Source organism: Purpureocillium lilacinum (assembly GCF_023168085.1).
Source record: "Purpureocillium lilacinum CBS 284.36 DNA, scaffold_6, whole genome shotgun sequence".
Classification (NCBI taxonomy): Eukaryota; Fungi; Ascomycota; class Sordariomycetes; order Hypocreales; family Ophiocordycipitaceae; genus Purpureocillium; species Purpureocillium lilacinum.
In genome coordinates this window covers 2,473,652-2,491,637 of record NW_027072116.1, presented here as the reverse complement: position 1 = coordinate 2,491,637, position 17,986 = coordinate 2,473,652, and the positions used below count along the sequence as shown (strand labels likewise).

The window sequence follows — 17,986 nt, the reverse complement described above, 5'->3', positions numbered from 1 at the left end:
CAAGGTGCCAATCGTGACAGAACATGCCAAGCTACACCGATATTTCCAGCCAGTGTCGGGATAATTAATCATTATAAACGCCACTCGAAACTGCCCGCCCCGTCGGATGGCGCAAATGTGAAAACATTAACTTGCTCTACAGCGTCTGTTGAATTACTGCCGACCATGATATCTTTTCCAGCGCCTGTCTTGCCCAACTCCCTCGCCATGTACGCCCAGCCGCCTCCTCTCATCATCTCATCTTATGCCATGAGCAGCTTCCAAAGCGCCTCCTTGTCCACAAAGTCATGGTGAATGATGTTAACCAGCCAATAGTCCTCCTTTATGCCGTTGAGCAGCTTCTCGCTCTCCGACCCCCGGCCGTAGACCTTGGCCCACTCGCCCCAGATGCCAAACGCCTCCTCGCTCCACGCCCTGAAGCTCACCTCCTCGATAATGGTCGGCGTCACGATCTCCTTGCCCGGGAACACGCCCCACGTCACCGCATTGGTGCTTGCCTCGCCGGTAGATGTGTTGGCCGCGCCGCTCACGTCGGATGATTCGAACTCGCCCTTGGCGTTGGCCGAGTAGAAGCAAACCACGTCGCGGACCTCGGGCGCACGCAGCCGTTCGGCCAGGACTTTCCAGTCAGAAGATGGGATGAAGAGCTCTACAAACGCCTTCTGGAAGACGAAGCCGTTCGGGGGGCCCCAGCCAAACGTCGAGTCGTTCGATGGCAGACCGTTCACGGCCGGCTGGGAGGCGACGGTCCACCAGCCCTTGCTGTTGAGCTCGACGAGCCGAGGCTGAATCGCGGACGACTCGGGCATCAGCTCTTCCTCGCTCCAGGGAATGGCCTCGAGCTGACCCTTCATGTGCCGCACGAAGATGTCGCTGATGTCCTGACGAGTCTTGGGGTGGCCCCATAACCGCACGGCTGACGCGACAGACATGTGGAGGCTGACGCCATAGCCATCAATCTCACCGTAAGCCGGGGATCTGGAGTCACCGAAGCGACCGTTGGGAAAGTCATCCCAGGTAGCCTCCCGGCCAAGCACGCCCTCACCCTCCGAGATGGCCAAGGTGTTGGCACGCGAGTTGATGGCCTCGGCGGGGACGCCGGCCTCTTGGCCGCTGGCTTCCCATTCAGGGTGGGACGGGCGTTGGCTGCCGACGATGACTCTGTTGTGAGGGTCTGATCCGACCGAAGACTGCCTCCTCGATGTCCGCGAGTGACTTCTTGTGCGGAGGCGAACGTTGCCGTTGACCTGGAGCGTGGGGACCGCACTAGTGTCTTCAACGACAGCCTCCTCGTTATCGGATGTGTCGGGAATGAGGCCGGTCCGCTCGACAATGAAAGCCACGGCCTTTTCGAGGTTGAGGGTGTAAAAGTGGAAGCCCTTGCGGCCGGTGCTCCGGCTCTTGATGGTGCGAATCTGCTCAATCAGTTCGCTGACGATATCCACACCGACCAGCTTCACCTTTTCGTCGTCACCCTTGACTGCGTTGAGCCGAGACATGATGGCTTCGGGCATCTTGGCATGGCTGAGCTTAGTTGTCCGCTTGATCATTTGGTAGCTCTGGATGGGCATCAGGCCAGGCATTATGATTATATCCTTGAAAGCGCCACTGGGATGCTCTCGCAGGGTCTTTTCGAACTTGTCGTAGGCGTCAATGTCGAAGAACAGCTGCGTCATGATAAAGTCGGCTCCAGCCTGGACCTTGTCGACCAAGTACGGCAGGTCGTGCTCGAGGCTCTGGCCCAACGGGTGGCTCTCGTCGGCATGGCCCTCGGGATAAGCCGCGACTCCAATGCAGAAATAGTCGCCATGCTTGCTGCGGATGTAGCGAACCAGGTCAATGGCCCAGGTAAAGTCCTCAGCGGCGCCGTCGTCGGTGTCGTCGGCATCGCGATACTCTTCGTTGCGCGGCGGGTCGCCCCTGAGGGCAAGGATGTTGCGAATTCCGAGGACCTTGGCGTCTTCGAGGGCCTTGTCGATGAGGCGGCGGCTCATGTTGGTGCATGTAAGGTGCAGGCATGTTGTGAGACCAAGCTCGCGCTGGCACAGCTCAGCCAGCTCGAGCGACTTTGTCGCCGTGGAACCGCCTGCTCCCCAGGTGACGTTGACGAAGAGCGGCCGCAGGGCCTGTTCCATTCTCTGCAGTCTGTGTCGCAGGTTGGAGAAGCCCATTGCCGTCTTTGGCGGGAAGAACTCGAGCGAGAAGTACTCGGCATCGGGCGGCAGGGCCGCGATCTTGTCTGTGATCTTGTCCATGGTGGTGGTATCGGGGCGGATGTGCCACAGCGCGTGCAATGGAAATCGGCTCGGTATACTCGGTAGGGTTCAAATGACGAGCATATGGAAATGCGCCCGTCGTTGCGCGTTGGCCTGATGAGGACGTAGGTGCTGGCGCTGGTGGCGACGAGCCGCAACGGGTGGGGAGGCCGGCTCCGGCGTCTAGAGTCCAACAGGCGCAGCTTGCAGATGGTCGACTGCGATGCAACGCTGTTGAGCTCCCGGACAGCAGAGGAACGCACGTTTTTTGTTGAGCTCGTTTTCGGACGCGGCGTACGTTATGCAGTACGAAGTACAAACATGAGGCGACGGGCGACAGAATGGGGGACGGGTGGTCGATATCGGGACTCGGGAGCACGAAATCTTTGACCACCTTCCAAAGCCGAAGGTAAGCCACGCTCGTGAGGTAAGAGCGACTGGATCCCCCACTTTCCCTCCCAGCGGGCGCAAAACGAGGGGCAGCGCTGGAGCTGGAGCAAACACTGGAGCTTCCCAGGTTGCCCGTGCGGATGGCGGGGTCGTGGTCACCTGGTCCGTTGTCGCCCGCCCGGACCTAGCGCCGCAGTGGGTAAACGGCGCCCCCAAAACGGTTCCTCACAGTGCTGGGGTGACGCAGGGCTGCCAGTGGCTGCCAGTGGCCACCAGCTTGGCAGGTTCCGTTCCCTGCAGGGTCCTCCTGCGCGCTGCTGCAATACCATCCGATGACTGGCTGCAGCGGCCCGAGCTTCCAATTTTTTGGCGTTCGCCTGTCGCGTTTCGTAGACATTGTACATTCAACACCACTTCGTCTGCCGTCCAAACTGCGATACGCGACACTCGCCACCCACGCTTCTTGACATGGTCACGGCGATCCGATGCAGCTGCTGTACGCAAGGCAGGTGAGCTGCAGAGGGGCAGCTGGCTTGTCCCTCTGCGCTGCGCAACGAACCGCAACCCTCGCCAGTCACACCCTGGGGACCTCGCGCCGGAGCCAACCGACTTCGGCCTCGCTGGCCCGACGCTGGTATGCCGTCGACCTCAGGGCCTTGGACGGCAAGTGGCGGCAGGCATGGAAAACCTCGGACGACGCGCCCCGGACGAGCGCGACCGATGGGGCCAAGGACAAGTTTGTCCTGCCCATGTTCCCGTACCCGTCTGGCACGCTCCACCTCGGCCACCTACGAGTCTACACCATTGCGGACGTCGTCGCCCGATACCACAGACTCAAGGGAGAGAATGTGCTCTTGCCAATGGGCTGGGATGCTTTCGGCCTGCCTGCCGAAAACGCTGCCCTCGAGCGCGGCATACCTCCAGACGAATGGACCACGACCAACATTGCCAAGATGAAGGAGCAGATGGCGCTGATGAATGGTAGCTGGAACTGGGATCGCGTAGGATATACCTTATCTGTGTGACCTTGTCGATGTGCCTGCTGACCGGTTACTAGGAGCTGACGACATGCGATCCGAGTTTCTACAAACACACCCAAAAGCTGTTTCTGATGCTGCACGAGCGCGGGCTCGCGTACCAGGAAGAGGCCGAGGTCAACTACGACCCCGTCGACAAGACCGTCCTCGCAAACGAGCAGGTCGATGCCAACGGCTACTCTTGGAGGTCCGGCGCTAAGGTCGAGAAGAAGAAGCTCAAGCAGTGGTTCTTTCGCATCTCCGAGTTTCGCGAGGCCCTCCTCAACGATCTCGAGCAGCTGGCCAAGGACAATGCCTGGCCCGAGCGCGTTCTGTCGCAGCAAAAGAATTGGCTCGGCAAGTCTGCGGGAGCCGCCATCAAGTTCCCCGTCATGACGTTTGGCACAGACGTTGGCGCCGCCATTGAGGTGTTCACCACGCGACCAGATACGCTCTTCGGGGTCCAGTATATTGCTCTGTCGGCCTCACACCCGGTCGTCCAGCAGCTGGCAACAAGTGACGCTGAGCTCCAGGCATTCCTCGACACCCTCCCCGGACTGCCCCCGGACTCCAAGCTCGGCTACATGCTGCCCAAACTCCGGGCCATCAACCCCCTCGCCTACCACGACGAGACTCCGGACGCGACAAAAGCTTCAATCCCCATTTATGTTGCACCTTATGTCCTTGGCGACTACGGTGAAGGTGCCGTCATGGGCGTACCGGGACACGACGTGCGGGACCATTCCTTCTGGAAAACACATCACGCCGAAGAGCCCGTGCGGTTCGTCCTGACCGCGTCAGAGGACGAGTCGACCACGGCTCTGGACAAGGGGCCGTTTGTCGAGCACGGCTTCATGACCGAGCACAGCGGCTTGTTCAAGGGCAAGCCGTCTGCGCAGGCTGGGGAGATGATTGTTCGCATTCTCGAGGCATCGGAACTTGCCAAGCCTGTCGAGAAATGGCGCCTCAGGGATTGGCTCATCAGCCGCCAGAGGTACTGGGGGGCACCGATTCCCATTGTCCACTGTGACTCTTGCGGCGCCGTGCCGGTCCCTGATGAGGAGCTGCCTGTCAAGCTGCCCGAGGTGGACCAGTATTGGGCCGACGGGAAAACAGGCAATGCGCTGGAGTCGTCTCCCGACTTTGTCAACACGACCTGCCCCAGCTGCAAGGGCCCTGCTCGCAGGGACACTGACACCATGGACACGTTTGTCGACTCCAGCTGGTACTACGCCAGGTTCGCCGATCCTCAGAATGCCGGGCAGCTGTTTTCGCCAGACGCCGGCAAACATCTCCCGGTCGACATTTACATTGGCGGCATTGAGCATGCGATCCTCCACCTCCTGTACGCCCGCTTCATCTACAAGTTTCTTGCCTCTACGCCACTGCTGCCGCAGTACACGGACGATGCGAGCTTGTCGGCGGAGCCTTTCAAGCGCCTGATCACGCAGGGCATGGTGCATGGCAGAACGTACATAAACCCGGAGAACGGCAAGTTCTTGAAGCCGGATGAGGTCGATCTGTCCGACGCCGCGGCACCCAAGGTTGTTGCCACAGGGGCGCCGGCCACAGTTGCGTACGAAAAGATGTCCAAGTCCAAGCACAATGGCGTGGACCCGACCGACTTTATCTCGCGATACGGCGCGGATGCCACGCGGGCTCATATGCTCTTCCAAGCCCCCGTTGGCGACGTGCTCAACTGGGACGAAGCCAAGATCACTGGCGTTACGCGGTGGCTACAGCGGCTACACGACCATGTGGCTGCGGCGGCCAGCCTACCCGAGGAGTCCATGTCCGCAAAGAGCTATCTGGAGGCCAAGTTTGCAACCATCGGCTCCATGGACTCGAAGGCTCTGAGCCAGTGGGACGCCGAGGTGACGTTGTGGCGCCAAGTGCAGCAGACCATTGAGTCTGTACGACGTTCGTACGAGGACATTTACTCCTTGAACACGATCATTTCGGACCTCATGAGTCTCACGAATGCGCTGAGCAGCAGCGACGCAGCTGGTGCCGTCATCAAGCGCGAGGCTGCCGGTGTGCTGGCTCGGCTGGCGGCGCCGGCCACGCCCGCGTTCGCGGAGGAGTGCTGGAGCATGCTGCATCCGTCCGCGGGCTCCATCTTCAAGACGGCGTCGTTCCCCGTCGAGGACGGCACGCTCGCAACGGCCATGCTGCAGCCCCGACAGCAGGAGTGTGCCGTGCAGATCAACGGCAAGATGCGCGGCGTCGTGGAAATTCCACCGCCGCCGGCCGGCCTGCAGGCGGACGCGCTGCGGGACTGGATGGTGAGCGCGATCCTCGAGACGCAGCTGGGCAGGGAGAGGTTTGGCGAGGGCAAGTACGACTTGAGCAAGGCCAAGAGGGCGATTCCCGTCAGGGGCGGCAAGGTCATCAACTTTGTCATGTAGAGAGATGATACGATACACGTTAGATACCCCGACTGTTGCGGTCGCGGCTGTACAAGTAGACGGAGCGGAGCATTGTATAAATAGACTATGTATATTAGCTGGGAATATACGCCGAGCAGGCGGGCCATGACGATACGCGAAGCTATTTTTGAGGTTGCGACAAGCCCGGCGCCTTTGCATCTGCGTGTCGGTAGTTCCGCGCTATCTCTCCGCATCAGCCATCTGCATCCATACATCTCCGCGCCTCCATCTTACATCCCTTCTACACGACACAATTATCACCCACGCACGGCATATTACAAGCACCCACCGCCGCATGCAACCCAGTACATACCTTCTACACGAGCCGATCCGCCCAAAGGCAATCCTCAAGAGCAGCACCATGGCGCACGAACCCCACCCCATCCCGCAGCTCCTGCGCATCCCCCTGCTGTACGTCGAGCCCGTCCTGGCCCTCAACGGCGCGCTGCTGCTGTTCCTCTCGCCGGGGCGCTTCCTCGCCGCCATGTCACCCCGCGCCGCCTCCGCCTCCGTCGGCGGCAATGACTCGCTCGCCGACGTGCGCGTGCTGACGGACCAGCTGGCCATCCTGCAGCTGCTGTTCGCGTTCAACGTCGGGGTGCTGCTGCGGGCGACGCGCGACGCGGGGGTGTGGCGCGTGGCGTGCGCGGGGATGTTGATGAGCGATGTGCTGCATGTGCTGGCGAGCGTGAGGGAGCTGGCGAGGGGTGGACAGGGCAGCGTGGGCGTGGGCGCGTGGAGGGCGGAGGAGTGGGTGAACTTTGGGGTGCTGGTGGGTATGGGGCTGGTGAGGCTGGCGGTGGTGATGGGCGTGGGGATGATGGCGGCGAGGTCGGGCAAGGACAAGAACAAGGGCAAGACTGGGTGAGGGGGGGCATTGTGTCGGCTGGGCATTATCCAGTTTGGCATTAGCTAGGACCTTGGGGTATATAGAGAGTCTATGGCAGGAGAACATGTGCTCATTACAGTCCAGACACCTCCTCTTCAATCTCTCTTCCGCGCAGTGCATCCAGTAGTCTCCTTCCCGTTGGGCATTAGATAGGACCACGGGGTATACATCGAATCTATGGCGAGAAAAACACCTGCTCAGTCCAGGCGCCTCCTCCTTCTCTCGTCACCCTCGTCCCCCAGCAGTGGCTCCTCGACGCCCCTCCAGCGAGGCTTGTCAGAGCCGTTCGTGGCACCCCTATAGACGACGTAGTGCTGGACAATGAAAATACTGTCGTAGACGAGGCTCGCGTTGCCGAGGGCAAACTTGACGGGATTGCCAGTGACGCCGCTCCAGCTGCCCTGCAGCCAGCTGTCGATGCCGAGCTGGGCGATGCTGAGGACGCCGCCGGCGAGATCCAGCAGGACCTGCCAGATGCTCCAGCCCTCGGTGCTCTTGTTGCGCCAGTTGGCGAGCAGCTGGGGCGTGTACTTGACGAGGGTGACGAGGAGCTTAACGTAGCCGACGGCGTAGACGACGTCGAGCTCGCACCAGTCGACAGCGGGGTCGATGGCGCTTTGTTGCCCTCGGAGGCCGGAGAGGCCGTCCGCCGCCAACAAGGAGGAGGAGGCAGAGGAGGAAGCGCGGGCGGCCGCGGCGGCCGCGAGCAGGTAGACGACGGCGACGCCGCACAGCGAGCCGGCCGAGATGCCGAGCACGCCGCGGCTGGGGCGCGCGCCGGCGACGGCGGGGGCGAAGCGCCACAGCGGGCGGGCGAGCAGGTATTGCGAGGCGGTGAGGACGGAGAGGACGAGGGCGTGCAGCGCAAAGGTGATGTCGTTGAACTGGACGGTCGGGGGCAGGCCGTGGTGGCGGGCGGCGTACTGGGCGCGGACGACGGGGGAGTAGTAGAAGGCGAGGTTGGAGGCGAGGTACGCGGCGAAGCCTGCAGAAGCACAGTCATCAGTCAGCCGGGCCATCAAGCTCATCGCGGAACGTCCATCGGAGTAGGACGAACCCAGGACGTTGAGAAAGGGAAAGTCGACGGTCGTGCCGCTCGTGGTGCGGCGGTGCCAGTTGAGCAGCGGCTGGGGGTAGAAGGAGGCGCTCCAGCAGAGGGTGTAGACCCAGCCGAAGAGGGCGGAGAGGAAGGGGAGGAAGCCAGCGGCCATGGTTGCTGATGGGAGGGCGCGAGCGATGCGATGCGAGGATGTAGCGTCGCCGTGTCTCGCCGTCTCGCCGCTGTCGCTCGTCGTCGCGGGACAAGGGCGGCGTAGCGCTGTGTAGGCGAGATGTGCGTCTGTTGGTGATTCAGCCCGCTACCGCGTGTAAAGAGGTCGACGGCGTGGTAGTAACGCGCGCGACGTTGGGGACGGCGGCCACGCGACGGCGCTGGGCAGAGCGCGAGACACCCCGCATCACGCGACCGGCGTGGTGTTTTGTGCGACCGGGACGGGCCCGAGGTGAAGCCGCCGCTGACATACATAGATGGTGCTACTAGCGGCTAACATTATAGCGCAACTGAGTGAACATAGTCTAGTTTACTTTAGTGCAACTCAGTTCAGCACCGTTCCCGCAGCCACCACGCCGAGCTCTCAACGTCCAAGCTCCAGAACGGGGCGTCACGCAGCCACCAGATATCCATCTCATGGCCTCCTTCTCATCACTGCGCACGGCACTCGAGCCATACATTGACATTCCCTTCAACCAATGGCTCATCCTCATCCTCCTCTGCACCTATGTCTGCGCCCTCCGCCAGCCGGGCGCGCTCCTGCTCGCCGTCCTCACCATCACCGCCATGATACTTCTATACGACACCACGTCCACGACCGGCGCCATGATCAAGACCATCTGCGAGCTGCCCCTCGGCCTGGGCTCCATCCTGGCGTTCCTCATCGCCAGCCGGGCCCTCAAGGCGCGGCTCCTGCCCGCCTTTGAGACGTACGTCAACCTCGCCGTGTACGGCAACATTGGCATGATGGTGGCGACGCCCGCGGGCGGCACCCTGCGCGGCCTGTGCTGCAAGGTCGCGTGCCTGGCGCTGTTCCTCTGGATCGTGCAGCAGGGGCGAAGAGCTGGGTGGAAGACGATTATGCTCCACGACAGGATGTTTGTCTTTACGGCCGTTAGCAAGAGCTGGATATTTGCACACGCGGTGTATAGGTTCGTGCTCTTGACGCTGCCGTGCTTTGGGTCCGGTCGCCGGCACCGGCTTTTGGAGGTTTACTCGCTCAGTCTGACGGCTGCGCTGTCGTGGGCGTCGGGTCTGCCCTTCGAGTACTGCTTTGGGATGGCCGATACGCTGGTCGTCCCGGCAGTTACGGGGTGGTCCTCGGTTGCGACGACGTTCAACCTGGTGCCGCGGGATGTGAAAGGCAACGACTCGTCATCGCTCTCAAATCGCATCGGCAGTTCTGCAGACGCGTGTCTGGGAGCTGTGTTACTGGCTGTTGCTGGCTTTGCTTGCTTCAAGATGGTTTCCGCGCCGCGGTCAGGGTCAAGGGGGACGTGATTCGTCTCAGCCTGCGATTTACACCCGGGATAGGCAGCTCGGAGGCAGTGAGGGCTTTGGAGCCGGGGTAGAACACGACGATCATCCGTGCTATCCGTGCGACGACGAGGCCATGCATCCGAACAGCAGAGCGGATGCCTGCAGGGGGAGGCAGAGCCGCCCGGGCGCGGGCGAATGCAACATTGCGTGAGAAGCACAATGGACATAGCGAGCCTTCCGTCGAACACGTACGATTGATGACTTTCTCGGGACTTGATGAGGAGGGAGTAACCTCTCGCTCCACCCCTATGACGCGTCTACTATCCCTCTTGCATATCGACTCTGCGAAACCCGATGTCGATATATATCATCAACAAGTCCGAGGCTCTGCAGACGGAGCCCTTACCGTACCCAGCCAGGCTCGCCTGCGTTATGAGCGCGCGTACCTAGGCGACGACTTCACCAGGGGGCAAATCCGCAACTCCGCGAATTCTACCGGTTGAACAGGGGCGCTCGCCGGCCAGCCAGCCACTGGCGTTACTCGGTGACTTGGTGCTGCATTGCATGGAGCTGTATCGGCTGTGGTGGATGGCAAGCCTCAAGGTGGAGATACCTACTCATTGAAATATGCCCACAAACGGCATGCGACTCCGTGCCCGACTGGCTGGCGTGTCACTTGTAAGCGCTGGGCCTGGAACCACGGAGCCTAGCGGCGGATGCGTCCACTGTCCATCCGGACTAGACAGGACATGTCACTGCCTGTCAGCCTCTAACTTGCAGTGGGACCCTATAATCCTCTTGTCGCACTCGCACCGACAGTCTGGGTCGTAACTAGACCCTTTCCCGTCTTGTTCCCGCCCGCCGTTGCGAAGCAGCCTCTAACATCGTCACATTCACATTCATCTCGAGGAATCTCATCCGTCCATTCAGGCGCTGCCCGGGCCCGGCCAAGACTCGGCGTTGGCTGACGCTACCTATTTCGTCGAAAGGGACCGGACGGAAACCAGGGGGCCGGGTTCCAATGGACGCCCGGCCTTCCGTCCCTCCCTCGATTGCATGGCTGGCTGGACCTGCAGCACCTGCATGCATGCATGCAACCAACCAACCATGCATTGCACAGGGACGTGTGTGCTTCAACATCATCGTCGACGCGCTACGGCATCGGCACCGGCATGGCCGACCAGGACAGGGTCTGTATGCACTACCGTCGTATGTATCGCAATGACAAGAGCCGCGTGGGTGGGAGGGAGAACGGAACGGACGGAGACCCGCGCCATGGCACCGCGCGAGATGGAAAGGCGCTTATGTCCATGGCGGAGCTGATGCTGATGGCTGATGGCTGACGGCTGGCTGGGCTGATGCGGGATGACATGGAATCACAAGCAAAAGTGTATACCGTCGCTCGCGATGACTCCTGCTCCAGCAGTCGAGAGTGATGGCATGCCCCCCCGTCTGCGTCTCGGTCTGGACAGCGCCGCCTCCTCCACGACAGGACGAAGCCATCGCCAACTCAAACTTGACCGCCCGTGCCGGCCTTCAAAATCAAGGTCCGCCTCGGCAGTTGGCAATGACATCGCGGATGGACAGCGCCACCACGCGCCGCCCAGGGATAAGCCATGTTCCTAAATATGGGGCCCGGCAGTGCCCACTGCCCATTATCGCAGCGCAGCATCGAATCTCGTGATTGACGGCGAGGCACCACCACCACCCTCCGTCCGTCACATCACCCGTCACCACCCGTGGCGACGCGCCCGCCGGCCCGCCAACTAGCCAGCCAGCCAGCCCCATTAATCCCATTACCCTTATCGTTGCCCACGCTCTTTGAAACTTGCGGCCCTATAGGTACTGTACTCGTATGTGGTGGTGGTGTCGTCGGATGTTTTGAGTTAGGGCCTAACGGCTCCGCCGGGAGTGTCCCCAAAAAAAGCATGCCACTCGCTCGGGAGGCGCGCTGGGGAGTCGAGCGAAAAGCCACCCCCTACGCGGCATAGCGCCTGCTACCTGCTGTACGTAGTAGGTTGGCCGGAAGTCAATGAATCCATGCCCGCCTGTCACTGATGCTGGTACTGGTAATGGGGCCGCCGGCGAACGTCGACTGGTGGTGGTGGGCTGACGCTCTCGCGCCACGCTTGTCAGGCCAAAGCCCGTCATCATCCATCCCTCCTCCCAGGGGGGGTTGAAAGGAAAAGTTCCAATGGAATCGGTCCCCGGTGGGCATTCTCCAGTAAGTCTTAGATCCGATAGCTGTCTTATTTTTTTACTCCGAGTGTTGAATATAAGCTCGTGGGTTCCCCTTCTCGTGTCTTCGTTGCACACGTCAACTTGTATAGCCTCATCTCACTTACACCGAGACACTCCCACCATGGACGACGTCACGTCCGACCCCACGACATCATCATCGTCGTCGTTGACAGCGCCTCCCCGGCCGCGGCTCGGCTTCCTCAGCCTCCCGCCCGAGATCCGCCTCGAGATCTACGCCCTGCTGCTCGTGCTGCCGCCCTACTCCAAGTACGACCTGCCGCCGTGCTACCACCACCACCACCACCACCACTCCAGCTCCCACACGTCCTCACCACCATCAACATCAACATCAATATCAACATCAACATCACAACAGCAGCAGCAGCAGCACGACCGCCGCCACTACGCAGAAACCGACCGGCAGCGCCTCCACCTCACCGTCCACGCCTCCCTCCTCCTCACCTGCCGCCTCATCCACGCCGAAGCCACCCCCATCCTCTACTCCCTCAACACCTTCGTCGCCCACCCCTCCCTGCTCGCCTCCTTCCCGCGCCTGCGGCCCTGGTGCAGCCCCGTCCGCGAGGCCCCCGCCCTCGCCCTCGTCCGCCGTTTCCACCTCACCCTGCGCCTCGACTGCGACCTGCCCTTCACGCGGGAACGTGCCGCGCGCGCGTTCTCCGGCGCGGATGAGCTCACGGTCGAGGCCGTCCAGTCCATGTTCCTGGGCGTCGGGTGCGCGAACCTGCGCGTGCTGGAGGGCGTGCGCGGCGTGCGGCGCGTGAGGATCATGGGCAGCACGACGGGCTTTGAGGAGTATGTGCGCTGGCTGGAGGGGTGCATGATGACGCCGGAGGGCGGGGAGGTGGTGGGCTTTGAGCGCGAGGATGAGGCCATGTCTCACCGCCTCAATATCCCCGTCTGGCCCGTCACCATGAAGGAGATACAAGCACACGGGTAGACAGGGAGACCGACACCATGAGACCGTGGCCTGGGGTATCCCGGCAGCGATATCAATACCGCGCGCTTCTTCACATCCGACTATGCCAGCAACCGCACGACACCGCACGACAGCGAGCCCCTTTCGAGGAAACGATACAACTTTCTACATCTATGCTTGCCAAAGGGTCTAGAGCCAATAGAACAGACACGCCGCGCACGGGGGGCCGAGCCGAGCACACCCACCCACCGCGACGGCGGTCAACCCCCTATCCGCCTTGTCGCTCCCAACCGAACCCTCACGTCTATCCGTGTCCGGAAGTCTAGGTCTATCCGTTCCGTCCGTACCGTCACCATCGGGTCGTGGTCCTGCCTGGGCAGAGACCCAGCCAGGTCGGGCCAGACCCCATTACCCAGAGACTCGTCAAAGAGGATGAAGTAGAGGGAATACAAAAGAGACGAATAGAGAAACAAAATAGATACAGCGGGGTGCGAAAGACTCTGGCACCCCTGCAATGCTTTGAACACTTTGCCCCGAAAATCAAACGCCGCGTCTGATGCAATGCGGATCAGAGCCTGGTCCCTCCCTTTTTCTGCCGTTATCGAGACCCCGTTTTGTGCGGCCCTCGGAGCGCCGTGCGGCGATACCCCAGGGCCGCCGCCCGGTGGTGCCCGTCATCGTAACCTTCGTCATTGCGCCGCGCCGCGTCCGCCCATGATCCGAGGCAGCGACCGCCAGCCCTTCTCGTTGGGCATCTTGATCTTGCCAAAGTCCTCGTCCAGGTCCAGGATGATCTTGAGCGCGTTGCGGCTGCGCGCGAACGGGCTCGTGTCCAGGCTGCCCGCCGTCGAGACGGCCGCCATGGCGTCGGCCACGCCCCCGTGCATCTTGACCTCGCCCTTCTTGCCCGGCATCGGCACCACGTTCTGCAGCACCTCGTACGCGGCCAGCGTGAAGCCGAACTGCGGCGACGATCGGAAGATACGTGCGGGGCCACCCTTGAAGAAGGCGGTGAAGCCCTCCTCCTTCCAGATCGTCTTGGCCGCGTGCCGCAGACCCGTGTACGTCGCCTCGCCCTTGCGCGCCTCGACCTGCAGTCGCGTCTTGATCACGTCGCAAGGTGTCGTTAGGTACGCGGCCGGCATGCCGGCAATGGCACCGGCCGTCAGAAGCTGGAGCACGCCGAGCTTCTTCGTCGCTGACTCTCCGAAAAAGTCCTTCTTCAGGTGGCTGTAGGTTGGGAAGTAGATGGCCGAGAAGGGAACGTCGCGCAACAGGCATGCCGAGGCGCCCTTATAGAGGCCCACGAGACCCAGATTGCGCACGATCCACATGGCCGATCGCTTGGGGGTGCCCTCGACCGTCTTGGCAACTTCGCCCTGCACCTGCAGGCGAATCTTGACGATCTCGAGGGGATTGGTGAAGACCTGACACAAGGAGTGAGCACAATGACAACGGGCTGCGCGTGGCAGAGGTACTTACGACTTGGCAACCACCGGCACTGGCACCGGCCAGAACCTCGGCGCCCCAGTAGATCTTGCCCTGCTTGTCGGTAAAGTGGCCGCGGACAAGGTCGTTGACCGTCAGCTTGATGGCCTTTTCGGGCGCGACACCGACGAGCTGCGGCAGGACGCCAGAGTACAGGCCGCGGAGTCCCTCGTTACGGAACACCTTCTGGAAGCAATCGATCGAGTTCTTGTACAGCCGCTGGCCGGGCTGCGCGCCGCGCTGGTTCTGTAACCGAGTCTTGACGAGATCAATGGGGTACACCATGAAAGCACCGAAAGCACCGGCCAAACTACCGAGCGCAAAGTTAAAGGTGGACTCGAGCGCCTGCTGGAGGAAGGCCGCCTTCTTGGTCGTCACCTTTTGCAGGGCGCCCATGGCGGTCTCGTCGGTGTCGTAGACGGGGCTCCGCCACGAGGGGTCGAGGACCTTGGCGAAGTCGTGCAGGCCGAGGCGGCCCGAGGGCTCGTCGATGCTGGCAAAGTGGAAGAGGATGTCGGCCTCCATGGGCGTGAAGAGGGAGAAGCGGGTGACCTTGGCGGCCTCGTTGACAAACTCGGAGCGGGTGATCTTGCCGTCGCTGCTGCGGAGGACGGCGCGGCGCACAATGAGCTCGACCAGGTCCATCTCCTTGATCATATTCAAGAAGGCGCGGACGTTGGCGTACGAGACCTTGCTGCTGCTGGAAATGTTGCACAGGGTGTGGAGGTTGGCGAGGAGGTGGTCGGAGAGCTTGTGCTTGGCCGTCTCGAGGATGATGCGCTCAAAATCCTCGGGGTTGACGTAGCCGTCACCGTCCTTGTCGAAGAGCTGGAAGGCCTGGCGAATGCGCTCGCCCTGCAGGCCGCGCAGCATCTGCGCGAACTGGGGATAACTCAAGTCATGGCGCTTCTTATGGCTGCCAATGTACAGCTTGGCCCACTCGCAGTCCCAGTCGAAGGGAATGTTGTCGGGTCCCTTGTTGAGCTCGTAGAGCTTGCGAAAATCTTCGTACTTGACGGTGCCAGTGCGGTCGACGTCGAAGAGGCGGAATGCGATTTCGTACTCGGCGTCGGGCTTGAGGAGGAGGTTCTCGAAGACGCCCCAGTCGGTCAGGTTAACGCGGCCGCTGCCCTTACTGTCGGCGACGCGAAACAAGATCGAGTACTGCTCGCGCTTGATCTTGTGCTATGCGTGGGGCCGCGCGCGCGGATTGCGCGCCTCGTGGTCAGCCTGCCGGTCTCAAATCGCCTTCGTCTCTGGCTGACGCCGTGTTCTGCTGTGATGCTTGCGCGCTTGCATGTGCTCGAGCGCGCGCACCATGCTTTCGCCGGGAGGCTAGATAAAAACTCACATAATCCTCTTTCTTTGGGGCGACGGCGTTGATGAACTCGTCGGGGCCCATATACAGCTCGCCGGTCTCGGGGTCCTTGACGGCATTGCTGGTGAAGCGCGCCTTGGTCTGGGCCGAGAGCTGGACCGGCTCGTCGTGGCCCACGAGGGACTCCTTGACGGCCTCCTTGACAGCCGCGGCCTTTGACATGGTGGCTGGCTCGCTGGCTAGCTGGCTAGACGACGCGGTCTTGCCGGGTGGAGGGACGCTCAAGGTACGACAACCCTATGTCACCACCGTAAACGGGAGGCGGCTCGTCTCGTCGTCGTGTTGGCGTTTCGTCGTCGCTTCGTCAGAGAGAAACACGCGACCGGGGGGGTGTGGGCGCCGTGTTGGAAGGGTGAGGAGGACACGAGTCCCGTCACAAATGCCAGACCGGGGTCGCCTCGGGGGAGCCGACCAACGCTGCTCTGCGGCTGGGGTTTAAAAAAAAAGGGCGCGAGGGTCTGTTCTCGCGCAGAAACGATACAAGCGACGACAGGCGTCGGTAACCAAATGCGCGCAAGGCAACACAAAAAAGGACAACGATCGCAAACGCGAAGGGGTTCGTAGGGAGGGAGGCGACGCGCAAGGGTCGAGGAGGTGAGGCGGCGGCGAAGAAAAAAATATTCCTGACTCAATTGGAGGCGGGATGGATGGATGGGATGGGATGGATGGCACGAGATTCAGCGAGTCAAATGGCTGGGGCTCGTGTGTACCTGGAGGAAGGCGCCTCCTAAGTCGGGGGGCCCGCGAGGACCAGGGGGGGCGGGGGGGAGACCCTTCAGGGCGGGAGGGCGGTCTGCAAGCCGCGCTGGCTGCCCACTGCAGGTGCCAGGTGGGTTCCAGGTTCTATCGCAGGCACCTGGAGGGCCTGGTCGCCTGCGAAATTCCCCGGATTTACGTTGCGCCGGCGCATTCCTGCCCCGGAAAGTCCCCCAGGGCAAGGATGGAAGCGCTATCATGCCCAGCGGACTTGGAGAGGGGGTGCCAGTGGTCCCGTCCGCTGGAGCCTCCACCGCCGCGCCTTTCTCCAGGGGTGGCGGTCCGCGGGTTCCAGGCGCCCGTCCGTCAAACCGACAGCACCAGGCTCCCGGTCGCTGAGATGCATCCATGTGACAGGGGGTCCCCATTGGAGATTGACCAGCGGTGCCGAGGATCGGGGACTTGGATTTGGCCCCAGCTCCGTGCCGAAGGCCGCAGCCGCGCCGCGCCGAGACGACCGACCGACTGACGGGATAAGTAGCTACCAAGTAATGTACCTGATTGATGGACGTGTGCTGCGTCTCATCGTCGTTCGGCACGCAAGGCATTGTACCATCCATTTTATGCATATGCCGTCGCGTGCAGATGGGCGCAGACGACACCCACCACCACCCATCCTCCTCATCTGCCGGAACACCGTTGGAAGAAAATACCCGATTGCGCGCGTGTCAAAACCCTCGCAAAACATGCGCCTGCGGTGCGCTGCTCGTGCTCGTTTCGGCGCCATTTCCACGCTCAACGCACCGCATGACCTCCCATTTGTGGGCCCCGAACGGATGGTCCCCCCCTTTTCTCCACGTGCTGCGCAGGGCCGCTGCTTGCTGGTGCTGGTGCTGTCGGGAAGCCCCGGACGGTGATGGCTCGGCATGCCCGGCGAAAATCCCAGCACCGGGAGCCCAGCGCTCAGTGCTGTGGGCACCTCCTGGCCGGGCCAGAGCACCTGGCATGGCATAACAGAGCGGCTGGGGCTTGCGAGGTACGTCGGAAGTACCCGCGCCGCACCAAGGGAGCGAGATGCTCGTGTGAGGTCGTGTGAGGTACTCGTCATGTACTCGCTCTGGACGTTTCCGGACCTGGACGGGAGCTCCACTGCGCTCCATGCCCCAGAGCTTCAATCTTGTTTGCGCGGCTGCGCTTGCCTGCCCTGTTTCATCTCCGCCGCCGCCGGGCTGCACCGATAGATCAATGGCCTCAGCGAGATGTGCGCGAGCGGCTCAATGCTGCTACATACCTTGCCAGTAACGGCAGCAGTCCCTAGTAGGATCGCGTCCATCCTGTCACGACATGAAATTGATCATTCGCGCGCTCTGCCTGGGGTCTCCAAGTCATTCAAGTTATGTAGCCACCCCGCGCCGAGGTCATTATACTCCATACCATACATCGTGGCAAGCGGGCCGCATGCTCGGCTACCATCTCGTCGCTCCTCTCCTCCCTTCCATGCCTCTTGACGCCGACACCCCATCTCCCTCGGCGGGAGCTCTATCCTTTCCCGTCCCAGCGCACCTTCGGAGAACGAGCTTCTTTCCAGAGCTCCTCTCGCCTCTAAACCATCATGTCCTCTAAACGCCGGATATGAGCACGCGGTTTCGTCTGCCGAACCCTCGCTTAGAAAAAAATGTGAAAATAGTTCATGAATGTCGTTAAGATGTATTTGCGATGGCCCAGAGCGTTGTTTTG

The 17,986-nt window shown here is 61.7% G+C and overlaps 7 protein-coding genes across 7 annotated transcripts; 4 read left to right on the top strand and 3 right to left on the bottom strand.

The window, feature by feature from the left end:
- Positions 1 to 242: 242 nt before the first annotated feature.
- Positions 243 to 2,255, bottom strand: PLICBS_008653 (uncharacterized protein; the record flags this gene model as incomplete). The annotated part of the gene is made up of 1 exon (XM_018324891.2): positions 243 to 2,255. The coding sequence occupies one exon, from the start codon at positions 2,253 to 2,255 to the stop codon at positions 243 to 245; it is 2,013 nt and encodes a 670-aa protein (XP_018176285.2).
- Positions 2,256 to 3,130: 875 nt separating this feature from the next.
- PLICBS_008652 (leucyl-tRNA synthetase, mitochondrial) lies at positions 3,131 to 6,069 on the top strand (the record flags this gene model as incomplete). The annotated part of the gene is made up of 2 exons (XM_018324892.1): positions 3,131 to 3,646; positions 3,703 to 6,069. 2 exons carry the CDS (start codon positions 3,131 to 3,133, stop codon positions 6,067 to 6,069), a joined length of 2,883 nt encoding a protein of 960 aa, XP_018176286.1.
- Positions 6,070 to 6,451: 382 nt separating this feature from the next.
- On the top strand, positions 6,452 to 6,958 carry PLICBS_008651 (uncharacterized protein; the record flags this gene model as incomplete). The annotated part of the gene is made up of 1 exon (XM_065601431.1): positions 6,452 to 6,958. The coding sequence occupies one exon, from the start codon at positions 6,452 to 6,454 to the stop codon at positions 6,956 to 6,958; it is 507 nt and encodes a 168-aa protein (XP_065457503.1).
- A 218-nt stretch (positions 6,959 to 7,176) lies between these two features.
- Positions 7,177 to 8,190, bottom strand: PLICBS_008650 (uncharacterized protein; the record flags this gene model as incomplete). Its single annotated transcript, XM_018324893.2, has 2 exons — positions 7,177 to 7,964; positions 8,037 to 8,190. 2 exons carry the CDS (start codon positions 8,188 to 8,190, stop codon positions 7,177 to 7,179), a joined length of 942 nt encoding a protein of 313 aa, XP_018176287.2.
- A 476-nt stretch (positions 8,191 to 8,666) lies between these two features.
- Positions 8,667 to 9,530, top strand: PLICBS_008649 (uncharacterized protein; the record flags this gene model as incomplete). Its single annotated transcript, XM_018324894.2, has 1 exon — positions 8,667 to 9,530. One exon carries the CDS (start codon positions 8,667 to 8,669, stop codon positions 9,528 to 9,530), a length of 864 nt encoding a protein of 287 aa, XP_018176288.2.
- A 2,341-nt stretch (positions 9,531 to 11,871) lies between these two features.
- Positions 11,872 to 12,708, top strand: PLICBS_008648 (uncharacterized protein; the record flags this gene model as incomplete). The annotated part of the gene is made up of 1 exon (XM_018324896.2): positions 11,872 to 12,708. One exon carries the CDS (start codon positions 11,872 to 11,874, stop codon positions 12,706 to 12,708), a length of 837 nt encoding a protein of 278 aa, XP_018176290.2.
- Positions 12,709 to 13,376: 668 nt separating this feature from the next.
- On the bottom strand, positions 13,377 to 15,715 carry PLICBS_008647 (mitochondrial aspartate-glutamate transporter agc1; the record flags this gene model as incomplete). The annotated part of the gene is made up of 3 exons (XM_018324897.2): positions 13,377 to 14,114; positions 14,170 to 15,360; positions 15,527 to 15,715. The coding sequence occupies 3 exons, from the start codon at positions 15,713 to 15,715 to the stop codon at positions 13,377 to 13,379; spliced, it is 2,118 nt and encodes a 705-aa protein (XP_018176291.2).
- Between the last annotated feature and the right edge of the window lie 2,271 nt (positions 15,716 to 17,986).